The sequence below is a fragment of the Archocentrus centrarchus genome, chromosome 21 (assembly GCF_007364275.1).
Source record: "Archocentrus centrarchus isolate MPI-CPG fArcCen1 chromosome 21, fArcCen1, whole genome shotgun sequence".
Lineage (NCBI taxonomy): Eukaryota > Metazoa > Chordata > Actinopteri > Cichliformes > Cichlidae > Archocentrus > Archocentrus centrarchus.
In genome coordinates, this window is record NC_044366.1 from 9,542,132 (window position 1) to 9,568,529 (window position 26,398).

Consider the following 26,398-nt stretch of genomic DNA (forward strand, 5'->3'; position numbering starts at 1 on the left):
AAGTAACAAGTTTTGGTTTAGATGAAAGCATCAGTAAGGAAAGGCAATCACAGTGTGGAAGTATTACATTTATTGTTTCCAATGGTTAGCCACAATCCAGTGTATAACAGCATTTTAATGTAGCATAATTATGTCACTGCTTAAGATTGGTTTAAGGATGATTACTTCATTACGACAGCACGATTAGATGACGCATGTTTTTTTCCTGTCCTTTGCTACAGGCCTGAAGTTGTTTGTCCCTCTGCTTTACAAATTTTATGGGTTTTCTGCTGTCACGAGTTGAACGTTCAAGTTCAACACAGAAACATAATGTTGTCGGTGCCTTAAGAAAAAAGGGAAAAAAAAAAAAAGAAAGAATGAACCGTTTGCTATCCCAAAGGCATACAGACAGATGGAGAAGCACAGTGCATTATGTTGCAGGCCAGTAATCAAAAACACATGTGATGTTTTCTATGCTGAGGAGTGATCTTTCCGCAGTTCTTCAGAAACACCGAATTCATCACATGGGTTGCGATGACCTGTATATCTGTTGAAATAAAATGACTCAGACTTTCACTGTGACAGTTGTTGAATCTTTTTCGTATTTCTACATTTGTGATAAGAATATATCTTTGCAGGCACATAGTGCATGCCAACAAACTTCCCATGCATGAGACAAAATGTAATGGATCCCCACACTACGGCGTATCATAAATAAGTTCTCTTGTAACTAATCACTGGCTCCTTGGTGTGGAGCAAATGCTCAATACAATGAAGCGTTAAGACAGATGTCACACTAGAGCCAAATGATGCCAACATAAAATCTCTAACACCTCAAAAATGCGCCTACATTTCCTGACGCACATAACATTGGTGTTAGAGCGCCTTCGCTCACATTTCACCGTGGCTTGATTGGCTTAAATTACCAGCTGGCTGACGATTAATCTATTTTACTGCTGTAAAAGTTGAGCTCATGACATTGCAGAGGAAATAATGACACCCAGTGAGCTGTTTTTCATTTTTAGCAGGGCTGGATCCCTCACTATATAGGTTTGGAGCATGAAGTACACATCAACTGGCAATCCATTTAACTCCAGCTGTTGTAACCTAAAGGTGTCTGTATTTACATTTTTTTTCCCCCATTAAAATCCTGGGACAGATCCACATAAAAGCCAACTTTCTGCAGCAGAACTGCTTTCTGATTAAAGGTGTTAATGCTGGTATTATCCTAAGTTTGGAGACTTGGGTGCAGTTAACTATTAAATGCTTTCCTTTATTTAAATCAATAACTTTGTTGATGTTGACTAAGTTTCTAGATTTTAATGATTTAACAAAATACAAATGTCTGATTCATTAAAACAAAACAAAAAAGAAAAAAAAGTTTTTTTTTCTTCTAAAGCTAGATATCCGTTTTCAGCGTAGCCTGGCTTTTCTCATTGCTCACTAACAGTCCCAAATAAGCAACTCATGGACAGCTCTGAAGCACGAGTCTTGCTTTTTATGATTTATACCAAAATCAAAACCAGTAAAATGTGGAAGCTAAGAATCAAGAGGATGGACAGTGGTTGAAACAGAAAGGGCATACCTCTGGGTTTGCAAATCACAGAAGTTAGTTTGTATCACAGTGGACTCATTTCAATAAAACACCTGGCTATAAACACTTTCCAGACACTGAAACTGTAGGCTACTGGAGACTTTCCAGACACTGACGCCATGTGACCTAATTCCTGCAGATCACTGCTCAGACTGTGTAAAACCTATAGGCCAAAACACTGCATTAGATCAATGTCTTGTAGTAAAGTCAAGTTAAGTTTGATTCGTGCAACATGAAGTAGGGGGGAACCTTCACCTCTCTGGGGAAATGATGACAATAAGGTGGTGAAGTTTGGTCTTAAACCTGGAAGCTTAAGGTGCCGTTTACACGAAGCCGTTTTCACTGGAAACGGTGTCGTTTTGATGCGTTTCAATTTCAAGAAAGAGCAGTTGAGCCCCTGTGACCACCATGGTCCTCAACCCCAAACTTTAAAGTGGATGGGCTGGGTCCAGCAAGTCCCCCCCCCCCCCCCCCCCCCCCCACACCCACACACACACACACAGTTTAACCGGTTAAAGGTTTGTTAATCTGAATGTTGCAGGTATTTTTTGGAACACTTCTCCGTACAACAAACAAACAAACCAAAAGCAACCAAAAAAAAAAAAAACCCAATAGACTTGAATGATCTTTGTTTCGCAAAAGATCGTCTGCCTCATTGCTGCGTGGGTAGCCAGTCTCACTGTTGCACCTCCCCTCCTGCGCCTGAAAGTAAGCCATGCCCAGATAAATCACTCCCAGCACAGAGTGGTAACCTGCACACTGGGGCCGCAGACTGGAGAGGAGGAGTACAGAGGGAGGAGGCTGGACCGCGGCACAAAATATAGAGTTTAATTGGAGTCGAGTTCTCTCCGTATATATGAAATAAAAGTTTACACCAGGGACACCTGCAATTTTATTCTTTATTAATCGAGTCACTTTTCGATCAATATGACGGGCAGCACCATCGCCAGGGTGCTGGTTGCCCTGTGTATCGGGACCGCAGTGAACTGTATGCCCAAAGGGACGCACAGGAATCGGCGTCAGGCGCTGCAGCATCGCGCCACCTCCGTCTCTCAAGGTAAGCTGATTTGTGAGTGATTGACTGTAACAGCATATGAACTTCCAGTCCTGGATCAATGAAATGAAAACTTAAGTGAGCAGTTTTGGTTGCTAAGATTAAAAGCAAAGTGGACGCATATTTTTTTTTTTTTTTTGGGGGGGGGTCATTCTATTTTAGCATCCACACTTTTAGGTGGTGCTTTGTGGATTCTGTCATCCGTTTGAAGGTTAAAAAAAAAAAAGTTCATGGCATGTGAAATCACCAGATGTGAACAAAGAACAAGCTTGGTGGGGGGAGAGAGTAAAAATGGAAAGTTATAATTCTCTGCTCTGTTCAAATCATTTATCACTCAGCATTAGGGTCCTTTGAAGTCAAGTTAACACATCCAGAGCCACTTTCACAGCCTTGGGAGAAGGCTTGTCCTCCAGCAGAGTGTTGATTCCAATTTAGGGTTTGCTTATCGTTATGTGGGAGAAAAATCCTTTGTCTGTTTTTAGCTGTGGTTAGGGCTGGACCATTTTCCAGTGGCTGCATTTGTCTTTCCAATTTAAAAAAAAAACCTTGCTTTAATCTTTACCAATCACTCTTAATCTGTATCACTCTGTTTTCCATTTTCTCTGTTCAGAGGGTTGTTTGGAGAATGGCCAATTCTATGGAATTAATGACCAGTGGGAGCGGCAGTTTTTGGGTAACACTCTGGTCTGTACCTGCCATGGAGTTGCAGGAGTCAAGTGTAAAAGCAAACCTGAAGGTTAGTTTATATACTGTTACCTGTGTCTGCACAAATTGCATCTTATTCTTAAAAAAAAACAAAAAAAAAAAACATGCACCTCACACATATTTTCTGTTGTCTTGTTGCTCTGAAAGTGGAAAGGTGCTATGATAAAGTCACTGAGCAGTTCTACACTGTGGGAGAAACTTACGAAAGACCCAAAGAGGGCATGATCTGGGACTGTACCTGTATTGGATCCGGGAGGGGCAAAATCAGCTGCACCATTGCCAGTAAGTGTGTATCTTTTTAGTGATACTTTGACTGTTCTCCATCGAGCTGCCTCTCACCAGTAATTGCTCTAACCTCAGACCACACGTCTCAGACTGCTGAACAGAAAACTGGTTAATCTCTAAATTCTCCCGCAGCTGATTAGAACCTGGTGCCATGCAGCTATTTGGAGTTAGTGGTTAGATAATGGAAGAGGCGTCTGATTTTATTTATTAATTTCCCTTGTTTGCTTATGCACATGCACTTGAAATGATCTCTAAAATCATCTGTTCACCTCCTCTGCACCTAGATCGTTGCCATGAGGGTGGGGCTTCGTATAAGATAGGTGACACCTGGAGAAGACCCCATGACACAGGAGGTTACATGTTGGAGTGTGTCTGTCTAGGTAACGGCAAAGGAGAGTGGGCCTGCAAACCTATCGGTGAGTCATTCACACAGCCACTGACTAACAGTCGAGTGTATTTACCCCGTGGGAAAGAAATGATGGATTTTCATGTCTCAGTCATTTGTGTGTTTTATAGAGAGTGCAGATCATGATTTTTAGGAAGTAGTGTTAACAGCATTAATAAAGACTAATTACTAAATGATATTTTAAGCGGTTAAGTAGTTCATGAGTCTGTACCCTGCAGCTGAGCGTTGTTATGACAACACTGCTGGAACATCCTATCTTGTTGGGGAGACGTGGGAGAAGCCCTATCAGGGATGGATGGTCGTGGACTGCACTTGTATCGGAGAGGGAAATGGACGCATCACGTGTACCTCCAGAAGTAAGAAAACTATGAGCTTTTGTTTTTGGTATTTCTGTTTTTCTTTCATTTTAAGTTAGAAAGATCCAGCTTATTTCCTGCCACCCTCTTTTACTCATTTGTAATCAAGATTTCACGTTAAGTGGATCCTCCATGGATATGTTTGGTTGCTGCTGTTTTGAATAGCATTTGTCTACCCATCAGCTAAATCCCCAGTGAGTGCCATCCATGTAGTATGCAGTCTTATAAGAAGGACTGATGGCAAAGTGTAGCTTGTTATTTCTTTGAGGATTTTAACAGGCTGGGAAGAAAATGTTTACCAGCTGTGTTGACAATTTAAACCATTACCCAAGTTCTTAATTATGTTGGCTGATGCATCAGCTAATAATGAATGCTATCCCCAATTAGTTTGTTGTTTTATACAAGTCCTCAGGGTGGCCTTGGACTCGTCTTTGTAGAGTTCATCAATAAAATCATCCATGTGTTTGAATTATACACAAAGCTTCAAGGCACAAACATTGCAACAGCTGTTAGCCAGTGATTCAGTCCCCACTTTGTACCCAAAAGTTTCCATTTATTTAACTTTCTACTTCTCATTCCCCTCTCTCCTAGATCGCTGCAATGACCAGGACACTCTGTCCTCCTATCGTATTGGAGATACCTGGACCAAGACTGATGCCCGAGGTAACCTGCTGAAGTGTCTGTGCACAGGGAACGGCAGAGGGGAGTGGAAATGTGAACGACATGCCTCACTTCACACCACTGGCATGGGTGAGAACTGATAATATCCCCCTGTCTTTTCTCCCGACTCCGCTTGCATTCTGTGTGAAGAGAGGAATGTGTACCAGAGACACATGTTGTGAGGCGAGAGAGATAAGAAGTGCCAACTGTCCAAGTGATGAAGTGAGAAAGACGGAGCTTGTAGCTCGTGATCATGACCTCATGAGACGGAGAGAAAGAATGGGATGAGGGGAAAATGGAAATGTAGATGGAGACATAAATGGATGAAAGTTATTGGGAAAAGTGATGACAGGGTGTGAGACGGAAACATGTTCATGCTGACTTAAAAAAACTCCTTATGGACTACACCTTTTTATTGTAATATACTCATGTATTTAAGTTGGCTCCTGCTAATTTACTTTCAGTATGCACATGAAGTAAGTCTTGAGAGCTAATCACATCATTTAATTTGTTTATTCATGCTTTTTTTTTTTTTTTTAATCTAACTTGTGCTGTTTACAACTAATTTAGTGCTCCCATTGTGCCATACTATGAAACATATCTGACTTGTGTAACACGTGTTGCATTTTAGGCTCTGGCTCCCGTGTGATCACGAACATCCAGCCTGTGGTCTACCAGCCTGACACTGTGCCTGATCATGCCCAGGATGGAACCTGTCAGACTGAGACAGGCCTGATGTACTCTGTTGGCCAGCGCTGGATTAAGAACCAGGGAACTAAGCAGATGATCTGTACCTGCCTTGGCACTGGTGTCAGCTGTGACCAATGGGGTAAGAAATTGTTTCTTTGCAAATTTACAGTCTCTGAGAAGAGAAATTACTTGCATGGCTGTAATTATGAAATTCACCTGTAGAGTTATGTATGATTAGGCTGACTAAGTGGTGTTTATGTGTTTCTCCCATTCTCATTCAGATGGACCTTCTCCAGTGTATGGTGGTAACTCCGGTGGCCTACCCTGTGTGTTCCCTTTTGTTTATAAGGGGAAGATCTACCACTCTTGTACCTCTGATGGACGTGCTGACGGACAGCTGTGGTGCTCCACCTCTTCTGACTTTGAGACCGAGCAGAAATATTCTTTCTGTACAGAGAAGAACGGTGAGCTGATATGTTGATATCACTAAACACTGGGACTGTGAAATTACTTTAATATTTGGAGAAAAAGAGATGGGGCTTTACCTTTTCAACTGTTTAGTTGTGGTTCCTGATTTCAGAAGAAGGTGGCCACTGTGCTCGGAAAATAAAAATCTGGAGAAATCACGATAGGAGATCGTAATGCATGGACACGTGTTTTATTGCCTAGGCCGCTGCTGCCAGGTGGGTTCTCCTTGTCAGTGCTGGTAATCCCTCCGCAATGAGAACAAAAGGGCGTGAAATGACACTCAGACATGTTTACATGGCAGGAGAATGTCATGTAAACAGATGAATTGTTCTTAAAAGTGAGGCTATTTCCATCATCCTAGGTGGGGAATTTCTCTCTAGAAAAACGCTCTAATTTTAAGACCTCATATCATTTTTCTGATGTGTAATATCAGCTAGGGTGTAGTGAAAAGGAGACAGCTAATCTTGCGTGGGTGTAATGGTAGTTGCAAGTAAATGACAGGCAGCTGGCCAGCTGTGAGTTGACTCTCCCAGCACTCGGGTTTCATTTTAGCACTAAGACCTGGTGTTATCTTTGATGTGTCTTCTGTGAAAGTAGCAAGAGCTTAAACAATGTGACGGAAGGTTTTAACTTTTACATTGACCCAGATGTCATAAGCTTTTGTCCAAGGCAACACGCAAACTCAAGAGACAGTAAATCAATGAGAGGTCTCTATAAGAATATTGAAATCTGATTTATGATTTCTTTTTTTCCTTCTATAGCAATAGTGGCAACACGTGGCGGTAATTCTAATGGCGCGCTCTGCCAGTTCCCCTTCCTCTACAATGGCCGAAACTATACTGATTGTACTGCAGATGGACGAAGAGATGGCATGAAGTGGTGTGGCACCACAACAAACTATGATGCAGAACGGCGTTTTGGGTTCTGTCCCATGGCTGGTAAGTGTGTTTAATGGAGAGAGATGGTTAAAAAAAATCTTGGTGTAGTGAATTTATGCTGCAATTAAAGCAGTTTTTGGCAGCTAATATAATTAGCGATGCTAACTGCAAAGTCCCTCTCGGTCTAAAATGTACCTCTGCCCCAGTCTGAGTCCTTGCCTTACATTTGATGCCTAAGCTGATGTAATTAGCATAAAAGCAATTATCAGAGTGATGTTGAAAAGCAGCCAGGGTTGATATCACAGGCAAAATCTCGTTTACAGTTCTTACACCTTTTGTTTACATCTTGGTGCCAATTAGTCTCCACGGGTAACAAAGGAGACTGAAGCCAATGAAACTGTGGGAGTGGTCATTAAAAACATACTAGTGTCTGAAGCAGTAGTGAAAATGGTAATAGTGATGCCATCATGCTGTCAAATAAAGAACTGAAACTATGAAGATCTGGATGCTTTATTTAAGCTATAGAGGTGTAAAAGCCACCTTTTGGCATTGCAGTGAATACACTGAGAGGGTTCCTCTGTAGTAACCTCAGTCCAACAGTCAAAGGAGCAGGGGCTCTTTTATATTGACAGTAATGACTTAACAGGGATTATCAAAACAAACACGGTTGTTGAGGTGTTAATGGTGCTGTTTAATCAGGTCTGGAGCCCCCTCGCCTCCACCTGTGGAAGTCTCCTTCAAAGGGTTTTGCACTGTCTGCCATATGCCCTTGGGACAGCATCCAGCAGTGACCCACAGTCGGAATTTAACCTCCATTATGTAAATTTCACCAATTAGTTGGTTCGAGCCACAATCAAGCAACTAAACAAAACAAAGTAATCCCTTTCTCAAACTCAGCCCCCATGTTTGGTTAAATCTAATCTGTATCTCAAGTTTCTCAGCTGGTGATAAATCTGTTTGGCATGGAGGAATTTAATTTAGTTCCCACAACTCTGATGGCCAGTAGCTTTTTAAGTAGCCAATTTGAAGTCATCAAAATAGTGTTTAAATTACCCGACAACACATCAGTTTTATTAATTTTAAAAATGTTGATGGATTGCAGACTGAGGCTGAGTTGACACCAAAGACATTTAGACAGCTATTAATGGGTTTGCAACTGAAACAGATTAACACTTCACATGATTTCAGATTGTGACACACATCCAGCGTGCATTCAGATATGGCATCCAATACTATAATTCGTAACTTCAAGCAGCAAGACCACTGAACTCAAAAACAAGAACGTACAGGGGAAGAGCAATTTGCCATGAAACAGAAATAATTTGGAAAAAATAAACCTAAATAATACAGTGTATATTTTAGACCTAAAATAGTTGAGTTGTGTTGTTTTTCATTGACTAGTGGCTCCATAGTGTAGTGGTTTACGCTTTCACTGAAAGATCCCACGTTCAGTCCCTGGAGGAGGCACAAATCCCTTTGGGGTTGTGTCAGGAAGGGCATCCGGTGTTTAAAAAAAAAAAAGAAAGAAAGAAAGAAGAGAAAAAAGTCTGCCAAACCAAGCATGTGGAGCTGTTCACTGTGGTGATCCCTTGTGAATAAATGAGCAACAAAAAGTAGCCTCTTCTTCTTAACACTCAGGCTTTATTTGATTTGAACTTAATTTGAATGAAAGTTTTTGCACATTTTTAACAAAAGCATACCCAAAAGTGTTAGTTTTAGTGATATACAGCATGCTACAAGACTCAACAAAAATGCAGTTATTTAAAAAAAGAAGACGCTCGCACTGATGGATATATCAAGGGCAAAGTGGAGTTAAGTATGGTATCTTGCCCAAGGACACTTAGCCTGGAGGATCCAAGAATTTAACCACCGATCTTCTGAACCACAGCTGCCTGTAAAACCTGGGCTTCATCCACTACCAGCTATTTGCCCACCTTTAACTATATTCTAAACATTCCTGTATTTCTGCCCTAGCTACAGCCTTGACGTGCAGCCACCAAGCCAAAGTCAGGCATTTTACCTGACAGCGAGTGGTCTCTTTGTTTTCTCAGACTTCCTTGTAAGATCTAGAGTGGATTTACTTCATCACTCCTTAATAGAGGTTAAAAGCCACACTAAAGTAAAAATGGCTACACACTTTCTTTTCATTGCACACACACACATTCACATAAAAGCAGGTCTCTACTTGCGTCACCCAGTTTTGCAAACAAGTTACTCATTCTTTTAATTAACTGAGAACATATGGTGGACACACACAGTCATTCATACATATGAGCGCACATGACAGCTGTTTCTGACTTTTAATCAAATGGTCTTTCCTATGGAGACAGACAGGTGTTCTGTCATTTTTGTATCCTCTTCTACCCTGTGCAATAATAGTAGGGTTGAGTCTGTGATGTCCAAAGGGCATCATTCATTTTTTATGTGTTTGTTTTTATCCCAATACAGGTATGCTGTTTGTGTTACTAAGTAAATGTATGTGATGTGGTTGTGTGTGGACACATGTGTCTGATTATTCTGTGTGGGGTGTTTTGGTTTGTGTTTTAAAATGATGAATAGTTTTACTCCTCTTTATCAGAACCTTTCTGAAAAAGAAATGTACAGAGTATTTCCTCAGCATTAACAGCAGGAGGTTTAACATTCATTTGCCTTTGTGTGTCCCAGCTCACGACGAGGTGTGTACATCGAGTGAAGGGGTGATGTACCATGTAGGTGATCAGTGGGACAAACGGCATGATGTTCTAGGCCATATGATGCGGTGTACCTGTGTTGGCAATGGCAGAGGAGAATGGAGCTGCATTGCTTATTCCCAGCTTAATGGTATGTGTCTATGTGTGTAACTGAGAGACAAAATGACAGCAAGCAAAGGATTATGTGTTTAGTGTAGTGATTGGAGACTAGTATTAGATCTCCCTGAGTGAAAAGGTGAAAGGCCATGCTTGATTAAAAATCCCTCACCTGTCAAAGGTCAGAAGTGGCCCTGCACATCTGCACTCTATGGGCCCTTACCTGCATTCTGCACAGCACACACACAGTGCTCAGTGCTGCTTTTACTTCAAAGTGTCATTGCATGTTATGTCTGTGTGCATGCGTCTTTCAGATCAGTGTAATGTGGATGGCTTCACCTATGAGGTTAACCAGACCTTCACCAAACGGCACGAGGAGGGATACATGATGAACTGCACCTGCTTTGGCCAGGGTCGTGGCCGCTGGAAGTGTGATGCCATTGGTGGGTTTGTCATTGCACAGGTTTACATCTTTCAGGCTGCAAAACATTAATCTTTTACACTTTTCCAATGGTCCTAGTCTTTGTCAATTTATGACTGAGCTTTACTGTGTAGAGGGTTAAGAGGATGTGCAAGAGAAACAGGGGTTCTGTATCGATTTTACTAATCTTAAGATGTGCAATTTCTAATTGGACCTGATAATTCTTAATTTTTATTACTAGTTAAAAATATGATATAATAAAATCTGTGGGCTCTGACATGTAAATAGTGATATTTCAGGGGAGCAGCATTTGTTCCTGTGCTAAATCCCATATGTGCCCTCAGATCAGTGCCAGGAGCCAGAGACAAGAGCCTTCTATCAGATTGGAGAGTCTTGGGATAAAGTCATCCATGGAATCATGTACAAGTGCTACTGCTATGGCAATGGTGTTGGAGAAATGAGCTGCGAGCCCCAGTCGACACACCTTGGTAAGATTTTAAATTTACTCTTGTGTGTACTGGCTGGATATATCAGCGGGAGGTTTCCTGCATATAAAAACAGGAAAGTGGCTTTTCCCATCCACCAAAGGAAAATCTCCAGGACTATAATAAAAAAAATATTTTAAAGTGGGATTTATAATATAATATATAATATAAAAATAACAGGAAAATGTACTGTATAGGCCAAAGGTCTATTTTCATTTATGAAAAACCCTGATCTTCAACTATATGAAGACTATCACACTCGCCTTTCACAGTCCTGAGCCTGCTCTTTTTTTCCTCACCTGGTCACCTTTTGCAGTCTCACTTTGTGCATCAAATTGTGCTCCAACTCTTGAAAAATGTTTGTTTAAGTCTCTTCGGAAATGAGACCTTTGACTTTGAAGTGAGGTAGACAGAGATGGGAGGGGGGTGTGATTTCCTCTTTTACAAGTGCACCCCCCAGTTTGAGTCTTTGTTCTTGCCAGCATGTGGTACATCCCCTGTGTTGTTGCCACAGCTGTACTAAACACCACAGTGCAGAGAGTGTGGATAAAACCCAGACACACCTACTACATACCAATCTCACTGAACAAGAGATGATCACTTTGAGGTTTTTAGCATCATTTTAATTCAAATCTCATTTCTTAAAGTTTAAGCCAGTATTATTCAGAACAACACTTTACTTCATTTCACAATGTTACATATCCATGGGTAAGTTACCTCATTCATAATCTCAGTACACGGCAGCAAAATCATTCTTACAGATTTTTGTTGAATTAAAGTTGTTTTTGTGGTGGTCCGGCTTTAGTGTTTGAAGGAGCAAAAAGACTTCCATCTCCTGCAGCATGAATAAATGCATCAGGTCAGTTCCAAGTGAGACTGTTTCAGGTTTAAATGAACTGTTACTTGTTTGTTCTGCATGTGAAGCAGGTTGACAGGAGATACAAAATGTAGGGCACTATTCTACCGTAAGTGGCCATAATGACAACCAGCTGTGAACTTGCTGTGTACGCGCGTGCACGTGCGCACGTGCTCTTGGGCATGCAAAATGCAGCATGCTAAGATTTAAGGGCAGCAGCAACCAGATCCAGACTTGAACTCAGTTGTGAAAAACCATAAAAGGTAAAAATGGAAAACTTAAGCAACACATTTCTCTTAAAGTCCTTTTTAAACCTCTGATTTGGCACAAGCATCGATAAGATCTTTAAAAAAAAAAAAAAAAAAAAAAAAAGTTGTTTTCTTGTCTGCCATATATGTTTATCTCTTCTTGCCTGGAGTGTAATTTAATCTTTTGATGCATTTCTTATTGTTAGGATGACTCCCAAAATGACTTCCTTTTGCTGCCGTCCTTATCACCACCTTGTGGCGCGTCTGTCTCTATCAAGAATCAATGTTGTGTCTAAGTGTGAAAAGTAAAGGAGGATGTGTACACGCACTTACTTATACATTAAAGCGACGCAAGTAAAACTGGGGAGAATGCGTGTGCGAGACTTGTTGTATATCCAGTCTGACTGTGCATCCGTCCGTGCACCTCCCACATCTGATTCTACATAACCCTTACCCTCGCCAGTGGCCTGTGGGTCTGTAATAGGCAGTAATGGGTCCCAGATTGTTTTTGAGGTTTGTGTATCTGCTAGAAACTTATGGTTAACCACGCCACTTGCTCAGAAACTGTGATTACAGGTCTGCTATTTGGAAAAAGTGGTTAGAAAACCTCAGTTCTTTATAGAAGCTACCAGTTTCTATCAGTGCAGCTTATGCCAGGAGTCTGTTCACCACATGACTTGTGTTTACATTCAATATGACTTGATATATCCCCTTTGGATTTTTGAAACCATTACAGACAGTACAGTTCTGCCTCTGCTTATATGACATCTTTTCTTTTGTATAATTTTGCTTTGTTTGGTGAATTCCTACACTTCAGCCTGGGCTGCGACCTTTTGTAATGCAGAACCTTTTTTTTGTTTTCTGTCATATAGTGTAATGACCAACAAATCTCAGCACTGTGTGGTTTTTTTTCCCACTCATGGACCAGCACTAATGCAATGGGACAGGTGGAAACTGTTTGGGTGAATTTAGTAAAACTTGATGGTTAATTAAGCAATAAAACCCATGTTTTTAGGATGGAAAAGTGCCTATACAGCACAGCCTATTGTACATAATGGGGGAATCATGTGTCAAATAAAACTCCCAGAGAATTAATAGCTTTATACAAGGGTCAGTTTTCAAAGTGTATTTTGTCTTCTATATTTACACTTTGAAGTTGTTTCTGAGACAAGAGGTAAAATCTGAAAACATGTTGCGGAGTAGAAAAGGCTTCGAGAAAGCAGAAAAACTGTTTTCTCGTCTCCAGCAGCTGAAATCTGCGCTGGAATCTCACACAGACCTGCTAGTTTTTAACCACCTTTTCTCTGTTCTGTTCAGGAAAATACTCCTGCACCCGCTCATTCATTTAACTCACTGTTAAGCTGGGTTATGTAAATCTATTGGTTTTGCAAGAAAATCTCACATTGTAGAACAAACAGCAAATGTATTTCCATTATTTGTGATTGTGTGTTTTTCTGATTACTATCTATCTCAGGTGCTCCTGTCCAGGTGATCATAGCAGAATCTGCAAACCAGTCAAACTCCCACCCTATTCAGTGGAATGTCCAGCAGTCTGCACACATCACCCAGTATATCCTTAAATGGAGAGTGGTGAGTTTTGTTGACTTTTTTTTTTTTGGGTGGGGGTGTTTCCTTTTCTTGCCCAATTGGTCTAAAGTTAATGTCTTAAGTTTTGAAAATATTCTACCCCTGATTTCATGCTGTAAACTCTTCTATCTCTTCTAATCGTCTTACATCTCATTTTACAGAAAAACTCTCATAGCCCGTGGAGGGAGGTGACAATTCCTGGCCATCTTAACTCATACACCATCTCTGGTCTGAAACCCGGCATCACCTACGAGGGTCAGCTGATCAGTGTGCTGCGTTATGGACGCAAAGAGGTCACAAGTTTTGACTTCACCACTACTTACGGATCCTGTAAGTTAAGGAAGTCTGGCTGAGTCAACAACACTGTTTTTTCTTTGGATGTCCTTGGCCATTGCTACCAGGCCGGCTCTCACATTTTTCCCCATTCTCTGGCTTTCTCCATTTGTCCTGTAGTGGCTACAACACAAGGCGTGACCACCTCTCCTCCACCTATGGTTGACATCTCCGAGTCTGTGACCGAAATTACCTCCAGCAGCTTTGTCATCTCCTGGGTTTCTGCCTCCGATACCGTTTCAGGTTTCAGAGTGGAGTATGAGCTCATTGAGCAGGGACAAGGCACTGGACAACCTATTGTTCTAGGTATGTGCCGATATGCACATTTACATTTTATAATGAAGAATACTATGCTTTGAAATTTGGCACAATTTCAAAATGATATGTAGTCTCCCTCATTTATCCCAGATTTGTTGATGCAAGATATTTTTTCTTTTTCCCTGTCAGACCTGCCCCGTACAGCTACCTCTGTAAACATTAATGAGCTTCTGCCTGGGAGGAAGTACACTGTTAACGTGTATGCGGTTACAGAGGGAGGAGAGGACCTCGTTCTTACTACTTCACAAACAACTGGTGCATAGATACACAATTCACTCATTTTCTGGTGTTATTTCCTGTCGTCATCATCTTAGTCTTAGTCATTTACCAAAATTACACCGCAGTGGTTATAACTTGTTTCTTGCACCTCATTTGTTTCATAGTACCTGATGCTCCCAAGGAGCATGAAGTGGAGGAGGTGGGAGAAACGTCCATTGTGATCAGCTGGGAAAAACCACTGGCTCCCATCACTGGTGAGCTATTCAATCCTGTTCAGTTGCTGCCAAAATCTAGCCTGACTACTGAACTGAGTACTCATCTGCCTACACACAATTACCCATGTCTTCTCTTCCTCCGTGCAGGTTATCGTGTGGTCTACACTCCATCAGAAGAAGGTGAAAGCACAGAGTTGACTCTCCCTGATACAGTAACATCTGTGACTCTGAGTGACCTTCGACCTGGGAACTTGTACAACATCAGCATCTATTCTGTAGAGGACACCCTGGAGAGTGAACCCATCTTTGTACAAGTCAGAACCTCTGGTGATCCACTGCCAGGTAAATGTACATAATGCTATTGTCTAAGGCAAGGTTCAACTCAGTGAGGTCATTTATTTGTATTGAGAGTGAGACAGAGCGAGACAATCCTGTATTTTTGTATGTGTGTGTGTGTGTGTAATATGCACCACTAGGTCAAACCACAGTTTACTTGCAATGTTGATCTGGCTCTCTAAAAGATTTAAGGAATAATCCACTTTGGGAATTCCTGGCCTCATTCCTGTTAGCACCTTTAATCTTTGCATATCATAATTTGATCTTCTGTGTCTACCTCTGTTGTATGTTCAGACAATTTTGAATTATTACACTTGCCATAAGGGCACCCTTTATAACCAACCTACAAGTAATCTTGTGGCTTATTTAGTGATTTGTGTCTGTTTCCAATCGTCAGTGGAAAGTGAAGTCAGTGAGTTCACAGCTGTTGGGCTCTGATTCTGCTTGATGGAGTTATGTAAAACCTCTCAGTCTGCCAGGGTCAAACATGCTGGTGGCCCAGTTGCGCAGATGTTGGAAAAGTATGTGTACAGTTTGTATGATGGAGTTAAGATGCGTAAATTAGTTGATGCTGTATCATTTCAGGCAGTAAAGTAAAACTCACTACACTGTGGCTCTGACATTTTTAGGCTAACGTTGGAGCTGCACTCCCCTACGGGGCTGGGTGCAGGGTTGGAAGTGCTCGCCTCAGACATTGTCATATAATAGGAAAAATTTATGTTATTTACACATGTTGAACTCTGGCAAACACATTGGCTTCATTTGACTGAATTTCTCTAAACAAGCAGTGAACAGTTTTGAAAGATTTGTTTGGAAATGCAGCAATCATTAAGATTCATTGTGCAATACGGGGGTCTGCAAAGACCTAACCTAAGAAAAAAAAAATAGCTGAAGCAGATGATGTCCTGAAGCAGAGAAATGATTTAGCACTTTTTTGATGCAGTTGAGATTTAAAGAACAAATATTGATGGATTTTTTTTTTTTTCTTGTTTCTTGTCCACAGATGAAGTGGATTCCCCCACCAACCTGCAGTTCTTTGAGGTCTCTGATAAAAAAATCGTTCTGACTTGGTCTGGCCCATCCAGCGAAGTCTCAGGTTATCGGGTCACAGTGGTGCCCGTTGACGAGTCTGGGTCTTCTCATCCAGAGATGAATCTGCCCGTCAGTCAAAACTCCTACACTGAAGTGACGCACCTGCAGCCAGGAACACTGTACCGCTTCAGTGTCTATGCCATTCATAATGGAGAGCAAAGTTTGCCACTTATCAGGGAGCAGTCTACTAGTGAGTATGACAGATGGCCTCAAGGCTACAGGGAAATCAGTATACATTCACAAAACTGGATGTGAATTTAGAAATAGCCTCTCTTCTTTGCGTAACTAGAACTTTGGTTTGAATTTATGTACAGTAGTCCATAAGGACTTTTTAAAGAGGCATTTGCTCCAAAACAACCACACTGTGTGTGGAAGATTGAAAAGCAATCCAGAAAATGGTGACAAGCTTTGGAATATACTGTGCAAAGGTTTTAGTCACTATAATAAAGCAAATGTATGAATACTTATTTACTTATCAGAAACAAGAATAAACAAAACAGCAAGCGCTTGCCTTTACAATAGCACATATTTACTGAGCTAGAGTTTTTTCAGGGTGTCCGGCAGGTGAGTTGTCTCAAGCAGCTTGGAAAACTCGTCACACTTCTACAGTGAATTTGGGCTGTAATCCTGTGGGGGCCATACCATCTGTTACAGGACCACTCATTTCTGAAGATGGCTTGTTATGACTCTAGCTGCGAAAATATGGGACAGATGATGCATCTGGTATTACATAGTGCTTAAGAATGCAGACTTGTAACGTGCCTTATCTTTTAAGCAGTAGTGTATGAATAACACCTGTAATTTGAAACATGCATGACCTAACATGACAAGACCTAAAACTGTACATGTAAACCTACTACTACAATCTCCCTCCCAAAAAATCGTGCTTATCTAACAGTGATTATTGTCTGTCTTTTTAGAGCCAGATGCCCCCACAGATATCCATTTTGCCAATGTGACTGAGGACAGTGCAGTGATGCTGTGGTTTGCACCCCGTGCCAAAATTACCGGCTATCGTCTCTTCCTCATGCTCGAAGGCTCCAACCCCAAGCAACTGCGCCTGCCCGCCCGCCTCACTCAGTACACCCTCCTCAACCTGAAGCCTGACACAGAATATACTGTTACTCTGCATGCAGAGCAAGACAATACACTGAGCGCAGGAGAGACAACTTTGTTTACAACTAGTAAGTATCCAGTGCATTAACAACTGCCTGTAAAGCTTTGTGACCAAATTGCAAAGGCCTTAGGGATGCTCCATTGGTTTACAATCTTCCATTATACTTTAAATTTGGATGTTTTTTACTGTTACACTGGTAACGATATCAGCTTCCAAAAGCCAGAATTACTCAGCTGAGATCAGAAAGAAGAGCAGACAGACACCCTTAAGTTCTTGTAACTGTACAGTAGAGTTAATGAGGCGTGTCCTCCTGCAATACTAATGGATAGAAATTGTAGTTTTTACATGCTGTAACACCAAAATTGATCTGAACACACCTCCACTTTCTGTGTTTGTAGCTCCACCAATGGGTAATGCTCCTCATTTCAATGCTGATGTGACTGATACCTCCATTATAATCACTTGGACTCCTGTTCCTCGCATTGGATACAAGGTATGTTCGCTGATAATACATAACACAAAGTTCATTTTTGCATCATTTGCACTATTTGATTTTTTTTTTTTTTTTTTTTTAACATTTATATTTCTGACCATATTTCTCGTTTTCAAAATTAATGTAATGGATATATCCGTCTTCCTCATTTGCTGTGGAAAAACACATTCCGGTTATTCTTGTTTGAGTGTGCGCCTCTTAGAGTTAGCTGCAAACATGGGAACTTGAACCCTCAGAGATAAATCTGATTGGTTAGAATGTGTCACACCAGAGATGAGAATGTTCTGCTGGCCTCAGTGTTCTTGGGAAAACACTGACCTCTGACCTTTACCTCCTGTACCCCCAGCTATGTCTCTCTCTCCTCAGTCTGTCTGAATGCGTACATTTGTCTTTCAGTTGACAGTACGGCCCAGTCAGGGTGGGGAAGCCCCAAGAGATGTGACCTCTGACTCAGGAAGTATTTACATTTCCGGTCTGACTCCAGGAGTGGAGTACACCTACAGCGTCCAGCCGGTCATTAATGGACACGAGCAAGGAACTCCGATCACACGCCGTGTTGTCACACGTAAGTAAAAACCAAAACAGTTGGACCCTTTCCTGTCATTTTTTTCTTTCCATACCTCCTCCTCTGATTTCTTTTTAATTTTTTTTCCTTCTTCTCCTCCAGCTCTGTCTCCTCCTACTGATCTTAACCTGGAGTCTAATCCAAGCACTGGTGAGCTTGTAGTCCAGTGGAATGGAGCCAGTACACCAGGTACACACTCGAATATATACCCACATGTGCAGTTAAAAAAAGAAAAAATCACACTAAACACATTATGAATAACCAGTCTAACAAGTAAATACCTCTCTTATCCCTCCAAGACATCACTGGCTACAGAGTGACATGCACTCCCACCAATGGGCAACAAGGAAATAGTGTGGAGGAATTTGTGGAGGCCGGGGAGAACTCGTGCACCCTGGAAAACCTCAGTCCTGGTGTGGAATACAATGTCAGTGTTGTCACTGTTAAAGATGATATGGAGAGCACTCCCGTATCAACTGTCATTAAACCAGGTGAGTTGAAAAGTTTAAATGGGTTTTGGGGCCCCTGGAGCATGCATCTTCCTGTACCATTAGGGGTCCAGGTAGACAGTCTGTGTATATGTGCAGAAGTGAAAAACTATGTTGAAAGTTCATATTTTCAAATAACACTTTAGCTTACTTTCAGTGGTATCAGGAAACTGTGTTTTCTGATACCACTGCTCTTCTATAAGTGCCTGCACAAAAGTGACGTATAGTTAACGCTCATGCTTTTAATGTTAACTTTAAATATATCACCAAATGGTAATATATATTAAGAGAAGCAAACTTAACATCAGCTCTTCCATCAGTGTGACATGTTGTGTATGTCACCCTGCTGAAAGTCCAGTTTGTATTGGCCAGCTTAACCACTGCTTCTTGGGTGTCTGTCCTTTCTTTCCTTTTGTCCAAATCCTTTTATTTTCCCCCACACATTTGCCCCTTTATTTGTTTGGCATCCCCCCCCCCCAAATTCTCTTTCCATCCATCCAGAAATACCACAGCTGACTGACCTCAGCTTTGAGGATGTGAGCGACACCACTATCAGTCTCCGCTGGACACCGCTCAACACCACAACCATCACTGGTTACAGGGTCACCGTGGTTGCAGCTGGCGAGAGTGTACCCATCTTTGAAGACATGGTGCAGCCCACAACTGGTCATTACACAGTCTACGGACTGGAACCTGGCATTGACTATGACATTAGCGTTATCACTGTGACGGAGAATGGCGAGAGTGAACCCACCACACTCACTCAGCAGACCTGTAAGAGTCATGTTTCTAATAAGCCAAACAAATTCCTCTACTGCTAATATCAGTAAAGCATTTATATTCTTACTGGAGGAGCATGCTTTTATGAATAAAATGACTAAACTGTCATACACGTATTTAGTATGAATTCAGCAGCAGGTTATACTGTGTGTCTGTCTGTGTGTGTGTGTGTGTTTATATTATATAATGTAATAAGGTTCTCATTAACCCTTAACATAAACCTTTAGGTTGCTGATGTAATTGCTTTGCATGCTTTGTTGTCAGTTTAATAACCCTCTGTGTGTCTGTGTACGCGTGGACCATCTGGTTTTAGTTGAGAGGTTTTATCATACTCAGGTTCACTTTGCCCCCCACCCCCCACCCCCAGTACATACAAAGCTTGTTCTCCCAGTTTTAAGATGTTGTAAAACTTCAGAAAATGATTTACACGCACACACAAATAAATCGGAGACTCTTCGTTTAAGAGATGGTTGTGTAAATATTTCACTTTCTCTTGTAGTTGTTCCATTATGTTAGTCTTTTTTTTCTCTTGCCTCCTTTCATGGAATTATTAAATCCTGTTTTATGACCAATAAGAAATCTTATAAATCTAACAGTCTGCTCTGTCTTTCCTACAGCTGTGCCAGCCCCCACTAATTTAGGCTTTGGCCAGGTTGGGCCAGACAGTATAGAAGTCACCTGGGTCTCTCCCCAAGTCCCAAACAGTGCTGACATTAACAGTTTCCTAATCAGGTATGTGAAGAAACATAAAATGTTCTTGAAGCAAAAAAAAAAAAAAGCAGCTGCAGAAATTATTCCTTAATGTTGGTCTCTATATTATTCAGGTATCACCCCATTGATGACGAAGATGAGATTACAGAGACCAGCGTTGGAGGCACGACTAACAGTGTGGTGCTAAGAAGTAAGTTGTAGTAATAATAAATAACAAAGTCAGGTACAGCCACCGAAATGGCTACATTCATATTCTTGTTGTCTTTGCCGTCCCCAGATTTGCTGCCCAACACAGAGTATCTGGTGAGCGTGGTGTGTGTTTATGAGCAACGGGAGAGCTCACCCCTTGTTGGCACCCAGAAAACAGGTGATTCTTTCTTAAGAGCGATATTACATCAGTCTGGAATCAGCAACCCTTATCTTTAAGAGCACATGAAATCATTTGCTGCAGCAAAAAGTGTAAGTGATCTTTATCCTCCTTGGTTTATGTCCCAACCTACTTCAGCTCTGGATTCACCAGTCGGTCTGCGGTTCTCTGAGATCATGACCAACTCCTTTACCATCCACTGGTACGCTCCCCAGAGTAAAATCACTGGCTACCGCATTCGTTACCAGATGGTAAGCGGTGGGAGGTCCAAAGATGAGAGGCTGCCCCCCTCCAGGAACCACTTCACTCTGACAGGACTCCATCCAGACACAGAGTACTTGGTCAACATCTTTGCAGTGAGCGGGATACAAGAGAGCCTGCCGCTTAGTGGGACACAGAAAACAAGTATGAATGCTACTTTTAATGCTTTATCCACTCACAATGTTGTCACCAAAGTGTTGGTTATGTATTTATTTTTGTTTCTGGCTTCTTTTTCTTACTCCAGTCTCTGATGCACCCACGGACCTGGAAGTGCTAGACTCAACCCCTACGAGCATCACTGTCCGCTGGGCCGCTCCACCAGTTACTGTGCGCTACTATAGGATCACCCATGGAGAGTCAGGTAGACTCAGAGTGGATAATAGGTTGATCAACAGCTTGTGCTATAAACTGCATATTTTTTTGTGGCTATAATATTCCTTTTTGCATTTTATTATTCATTTTTTTTGTCTAAATGCTGCACTTGCAAAAGGAAAGTCTTGCCTAAAAGACCTGTAATAATCTTGTAATAATTACTAGCATATTTCAGCATATTTCTATTTCTTATTTCTGTCCCTCTTTCTCCAGGTGGTCACAGTAATCCTAAGGAGTTCACAGTTCCTGGCTCTCAGTCCACTGCCACAATCACCAACTTGAAGCCTGGCACTGATTACACTGTTACTGTCTATGCTGTGACTGGTAGAGGAGATAGCCCTGCATCCAGCATTCCAATCTATGTCACTCATAAGACAGGTACAGAGTGCACAGTGTGACCATTTTTTTGTAATTGCTTGGGCTCGTTCTCCTCTTAAACCCTGCTTTCTCCTCTCTTAGGGGTCGACTCTCCCTCTGAAATGGAGGTGACAGATGTGAATGACGACAGCATCACAGTTAGGTGGAGCCCTGCCGAGGGTCCGATCAAGGGTTACAGGGTGACTGGGGCCCCCAGAAATGGACAGGGACCATCTTTTACTGAGGTGGTGGCTCCAGGTATGGTTTTCAAATTCAGTGTGTTGAAGTTTACCTGTAAACTTTAAGCCATTTTAATGTTGCTTTTCTTCTCTTTTCCAGACCAGACAGAGTTTACTTTCTCAGGCCTGATGCCTACATCAGAATATACTTTCAGTGTGTATGCTCAAGGGCAAGATGGAGAGAGCTCTCCACAGGTGGTGACTGCTTTAACAAGTAAGGGTTTGCCTTGTGAAAATTTGAAGCTGAAAAAACAACCGGTTTCCTATTCTAGCGTCTCATCCTCCTTTTTTTTTTTTTTTCCTTTCTCCTTACTTTTAGATGTAGACCGCCCCAAGGACCTGACCTTCGCAGATATTGACTCAACCTCACTGCGGATCACCTGGGACAGTCCCGAGGGAACTGTTACCTCTTATCGGGTGCTATATTCAAGTTCTGAGGAGGGTGAGAGAGAGTTGCTTCCTGCTCCGAGAGGAGACGCTGAGTCGACTGTCATCTATGGTCTCCAGCCCGGTACCGAATACACCATCAAGGTCATCGCTTTATACGATGACACAGCCAGTACACCGCTGGTCGGGACACAAGCTACAGGTAGGGAAAGAAATTTATATTCAATGTTACAACTTTTCAACAAAAGATTCCAGTTCTGTGAAATGTGAAACGCCAGGAACCATGCAAAAGAATTCAAGTGAAAACCCAGGTTTCCTCTTTTTCCACTAACCTCTTTTCTTTTTTTTTTTCCCCTCCTTACAGCAATCTCTCCTCCAACTAACCTCCAGTTCTCCCAGGTCACCCCTACTTCTTTCATCATGCGCTGGGACATGCCCAGTCAGGAAAATCGACTAACTGGCCTCACAGGCCTCACGGGCTACCGTGTGGTGGTAAACCCAAAGAACAAGAGTGGGCCCACCAAAGAGATCAACCTGGCCCCAGACGCCACTCAGGCACACATTTCTGGACTCATGGTGAGTGAATGAATTGAACTTACAGTGCCTTAAACTTGGGTTTAAGCTTCATATAGGTAACCCATCACAGATAATATTGGCATCACTCACTGACGGATTAAATTGTGCACAATTTGTAAATGTTTATGCCCTAAAAATAATTGTAAGCATTTAGTCAACTGGATAGGTCCAGCTTTAGTGCATTTACAGTAACACACAGATACCCATGTGTTTGTACACTCACTAATAAAAACACACTTTAACAAGGCGTTCACAGGCACACTCATACCTGTGGATCCACATGCATAAACAATTAATATTGCAGCTTCAGTCACTATACAGATGCAGCCACTGAAAATTTCCGGCCGATCCGTGACGCGACCTTGGCCGGTCCTTGGCCGATTCGTGGCCGAACCTTGGCCTAAACGCGATCCCCCGCTAATGACGTAGGAATTCCGGCCACTGGTGGGAACGCCCCTAAGCAGCATTTGGGGAAAATGGTGGTAATGTCTTGTTTATCCACCAGGAGGAGCAGTAATAGTGGAAGCGCATTCATTTGCAGCCCGCTGTATACTGTACCAAGGATCCTCACATCATTGAACTGTAATTGTAAGCGGAACTGTCCATTAAAAACAATAGAAAGATGAGAGTAAAGCGGTCATTATAGTGGAGCGGTGAGTATTGTCTGGAGGGACGGGCTGGGCTTGAAGTTCAGCCCGGGACCTCGGACAGGCTGTGAGCGCTGCACCGCCAGCGAAACTGGGTAAAAAAATAATTAAAATAATTCTGATCACCAGCCGGTTTGGCCTGGCAATGACCAGGGAAGCCTAATCCTCTCATCAGTGTCACATTGTTCTTCCAAGTCTTCACAATGTTAAGCTTTTTGCTTGTTTATATTTTCCCTTTTATTTTATAATCAAAACTGCGACCAAAATGGCTATAAAAGGCCTTTTCTTAAAGGATAAAGTGGTGTTTGAGCCACAGTTACGACGGAGCGGCGGCTCTTTGAAATGGGACGCAGCCTTCCTGCGGCAGACAGCTAGCAGCAGGAACCGGACGCGCCAGGTTAGCCTAAGAAGCTACTGAGGCGTCCGTGACAACCACCATAGAAACAGCCTTTTAAGACCGTTTTAAAAACATCCTCAGAGTTCAAACGAGCAAAAATATATGATTTGAAACAGTTACAGCCGCAGAGCTGTGGCGGCTTCTTTAAACGTTGTTTACATAGATGATCATGAATGATACGATGTAGCTAGCAGTGTAGCTAGCAGTGAATGAGGTGACGTCATTGTGTGCGCATTTCACAGCTGTCTGTCTCAGTCTGTTGTTGATATTATTCCAATTAACATGTGTTTACTTTCTCTGGACCATCTCAGGTCCACCGTTACAATTTCAGCCTACAAAATAATTTAAATATGAACACACACTCTAACATCAGTGCGCTTTATGAAGTCCAATCCTTAAAATAAATATTATGTTTGTAAACATTCATGTCTCTGAAATAAGTACAGATGTTCATGTTTGTCATTACCATTTTATTTGTTTAGAGAATTGTGAACTTCACATTGTGTATCTAATCAGAGTCTCAGCAACCTTCAGTCAGAGACTGAGACTGGATCACAGCTTTAACCTCTGCAGAGTCACAGACAGACACAAACCTTCCAAATCACACACAAGCAGCCCAGTCTCATCATTTTTGGATGCCTCTACGGTACACTACACTGTGATCAATATATTAAAAATTATAAATGAAAAGATAACATTCACATAAAGCTGTTTGAAAGTAAAATTAATAGGTACTTTCCAATAATATTTTTAAGGATCTCTGTCAGAGACCAGACAGAGCCATGACTCTCAAGAACCAGAGACTGAAATATGGAAAGAAAAAAAAAATCCCTATGAGAAATAAATGTGCAACAGTAAATATTTTGTGCAGTGGAAAATAAACGTTTTGAATCAAAAGCTTCGGATATCATCAAACCAGAAATATAGAACTCATTTTTTTCTTTAATAACACACCTTAGCATGCAGTAATATGACACGTTTCCAAACAACAATACATAGATTTTATTCAATGTTTTGATTGTGGCAGTGAAAACACATGTTGCTGTGCACTGAGACCATGAAGCCCACTTCTCTGAAGCAGCTTCTTCTTCTTCTTGGCATCAAAACAGAGGTGGGAGAAATCTACCAAAAGGAGAAAGAACATCTGAGGTGAAACCAGTCAGGACAAATGATTAAATTATATATAGTAGTTCAATACAGCCTCTCAGGTAGCTTTGTGTTGATTTCAGCTCACTGCTCCTGTCTGTGGACCCGTGGTTTTTATGTTTGTAACCACTTAACTTCCATTCATCTATTTAACTCAGGGAGGAGAAATGTCAGGTTGGTGCAGGCTGGTGAGTTTAGGAGGGAGGTGCGTTTGGTTCTCTGTTGTCATTATCTGAAAGATTTGGTTCACCCTGTGGCTGGGCTGTATCTGGGGTTATGTTGGACCTGTCACACTTAGCAAGTTTCCCAGGTTGGTGTTTATGGTTTAGAACTTCTAGCTCTGGAGCAGCATCTGTGGCTGTGTGGGGTCCCGTTGGTTTTTGCTGTTTCTCCAGATCTGCGTTGGAAATTAGGTTATTGATCTCAGTGCATTCCTAAACAGGCTGAACAAGGTTATCTATCGTCACCCTCCTAAAAAAATGGTCAAAGACATTTTTAAAATTTTATTTTTGTCTAAATTAAATTTTCAACATTCGGTTCAGTTTTTTGTGTTTTCTGAAAAGCCTGAAAAAAATCAAGGGAGGGTGACGACATGTTTCATGGCTAAATAACATAACTGCTGCAGTCTGATGGTGACAGCAAGATCTGAAGCAGTGGGTGACGAGGAAGAGGAGGAATACAACAATTTGAAGAGATCCCTCAGTCTACAGTCAGCACAAAGGCTACATTAGTGGCTGTTTGAGTTTCCTTCCATCTGCTGTGAACCTGAAGCACGGAGAACACAAAACATCTCTTCCAAATCTGGGATCTCAATTACAAATTTGTTCTTATTAAAGGTGAAATATGTGTTGTGACCTGGCTTTTTATACACCTGGCAACCCTGGGTCATCAGTGGTAACCCATCCCCACCCCCACACCCATCCCACACACATTCCGATCTACTGGCCCCGTGTACATAACAAAAGGTGGCCTAATGAGATGTAAACTGCCATTTGGAGGCGCTTGGTAGAAAAAGGAGTAGTGTGAAAATGCTGGTAGTTCTAGTGGTCCAAGTTGTTCACCCACTCTACTCTAAGTCTCAGAGTGGGCTTGGTTTGTGGCCTGAACTTGAGTTCAAGCTTCTCCAAACTCCACTGGTGTTACTCTGCTGTAGCTGGTCCTCCATCTTCTTTCTGTAGGTGTTTTTTCCATCCCTGATTTTCCTTCTGTGATCCTTCTGCACAGCTCTCAGCTCCTCCTTATTTCCTGATCTAAAGGTTCTCTTCTTCTCCTTCAGGAAAGCCTTTGTTTCAGAGCCACAGTTATGTATAACAAGTAATACTCAAGTGAATGTTAAACATGTATTAAAAGAAAAATGATTCAGCTCAGCTCACAAGAAACTGCTGGATACTATTCTGGAAATGCCTAATGAATACAAGGCCACTGTGAGCAATGACAAACCTTTAAACATGATAATCAAAAAGTACACAAGTAAGTAAGCCAGCAGTCTGAAGTATAAACAGACTGCTCTTTGTTTAAATATTG

At 41.7% G+C, this 26,398-nt stretch overlaps 1 protein-coding gene across 1 annotated transcript in view; it reads left to right on the plus strand.

Annotated features, from left to right (window-relative positions):
* Window positions 1-2,340: 2,340 nt before the first annotated feature.
* fn1a (fibronectin 1a) overlaps window positions 2,341-26,398 on the plus strand; it is a 32,026-nt gene continuing 7,968 nt past the window's right edge. Inside the window, exons 1-35 of the mRNA XM_030757780.1 lie at window positions 2,341-2,630; window positions 3,238-3,363; window positions 3,480-3,614; window positions 3,902-4,033; window positions 4,242-4,379; window positions 4,971-5,129; window positions 5,671-5,868; window positions 6,011-6,193; window positions 6,959-7,135; window positions 9,740-9,895; window positions 10,176-10,304; window positions 10,627-10,770; window positions 13,346-13,461; window positions 13,620-13,788; window positions 13,912-14,097; window positions 14,239-14,364; window positions 14,493-14,582; window positions 14,691-14,885; window positions 15,883-16,161; window positions 16,892-17,155; window positions 17,487-17,581; window positions 17,978-18,146; window positions 18,249-18,335; window positions 18,446-18,637; window positions 19,136-19,408; window positions 20,032-20,146; window positions 20,239-20,315; window positions 20,403-20,492; window positions 20,631-20,897; window positions 20,998-21,114; window positions 21,339-21,503; window positions 21,585-21,740; window positions 21,822-21,935; window positions 22,041-22,310; window positions 22,473-22,684. Coding sequence (XP_030613640.1) covers window positions 2,501-2,630; window positions 3,238-3,363; window positions 3,480-3,614; window positions 3,902-4,033; window positions 4,242-4,379; window positions 4,971-5,129; window positions 5,671-5,868; window positions 6,011-6,193; window positions 6,959-7,135; window positions 9,740-9,895; window positions 10,176-10,304; window positions 10,627-10,770; window positions 13,346-13,461; window positions 13,620-13,788; window positions 13,912-14,097; window positions 14,239-14,364; window positions 14,493-14,582; window positions 14,691-14,885; window positions 15,883-16,161; window positions 16,892-17,155; window positions 17,487-17,581; window positions 17,978-18,146; window positions 18,249-18,335; window positions 18,446-18,637; window positions 19,136-19,408; window positions 20,032-20,146; window positions 20,239-20,315; window positions 20,403-20,492; window positions 20,631-20,897; window positions 20,998-21,114; window positions 21,339-21,503; window positions 21,585-21,740; window positions 21,822-21,935; window positions 22,041-22,310; window positions 22,473-22,684 — 5,631 coding nt within the window. The 5' untranslated portion in view covers window positions 2,341-2,500. The remainder of the gene's footprint in view (window positions 2,631-3,237; window positions 3,364-3,479; window positions 3,615-3,901; window positions 4,034-4,241; window positions 4,380-4,970; window positions 5,130-5,670; window positions 5,869-6,010; window positions 6,194-6,958; window positions 7,136-9,739; window positions 9,896-10,175; window positions 10,305-10,626; window positions 10,771-13,345; window positions 13,462-13,619; window positions 13,789-13,911; window positions 14,098-14,238; window positions 14,365-14,492; window positions 14,583-14,690; window positions 14,886-15,882; window positions 16,162-16,891; window positions 17,156-17,486; window positions 17,582-17,977; window positions 18,147-18,248; window positions 18,336-18,445; window positions 18,638-19,135; window positions 19,409-20,031; window positions 20,147-20,238; window positions 20,316-20,402; window positions 20,493-20,630; window positions 20,898-20,997; window positions 21,115-21,338; window positions 21,504-21,584; window positions 21,741-21,821; window positions 21,936-22,040; window positions 22,311-22,472; window positions 22,685-26,398) is intronic.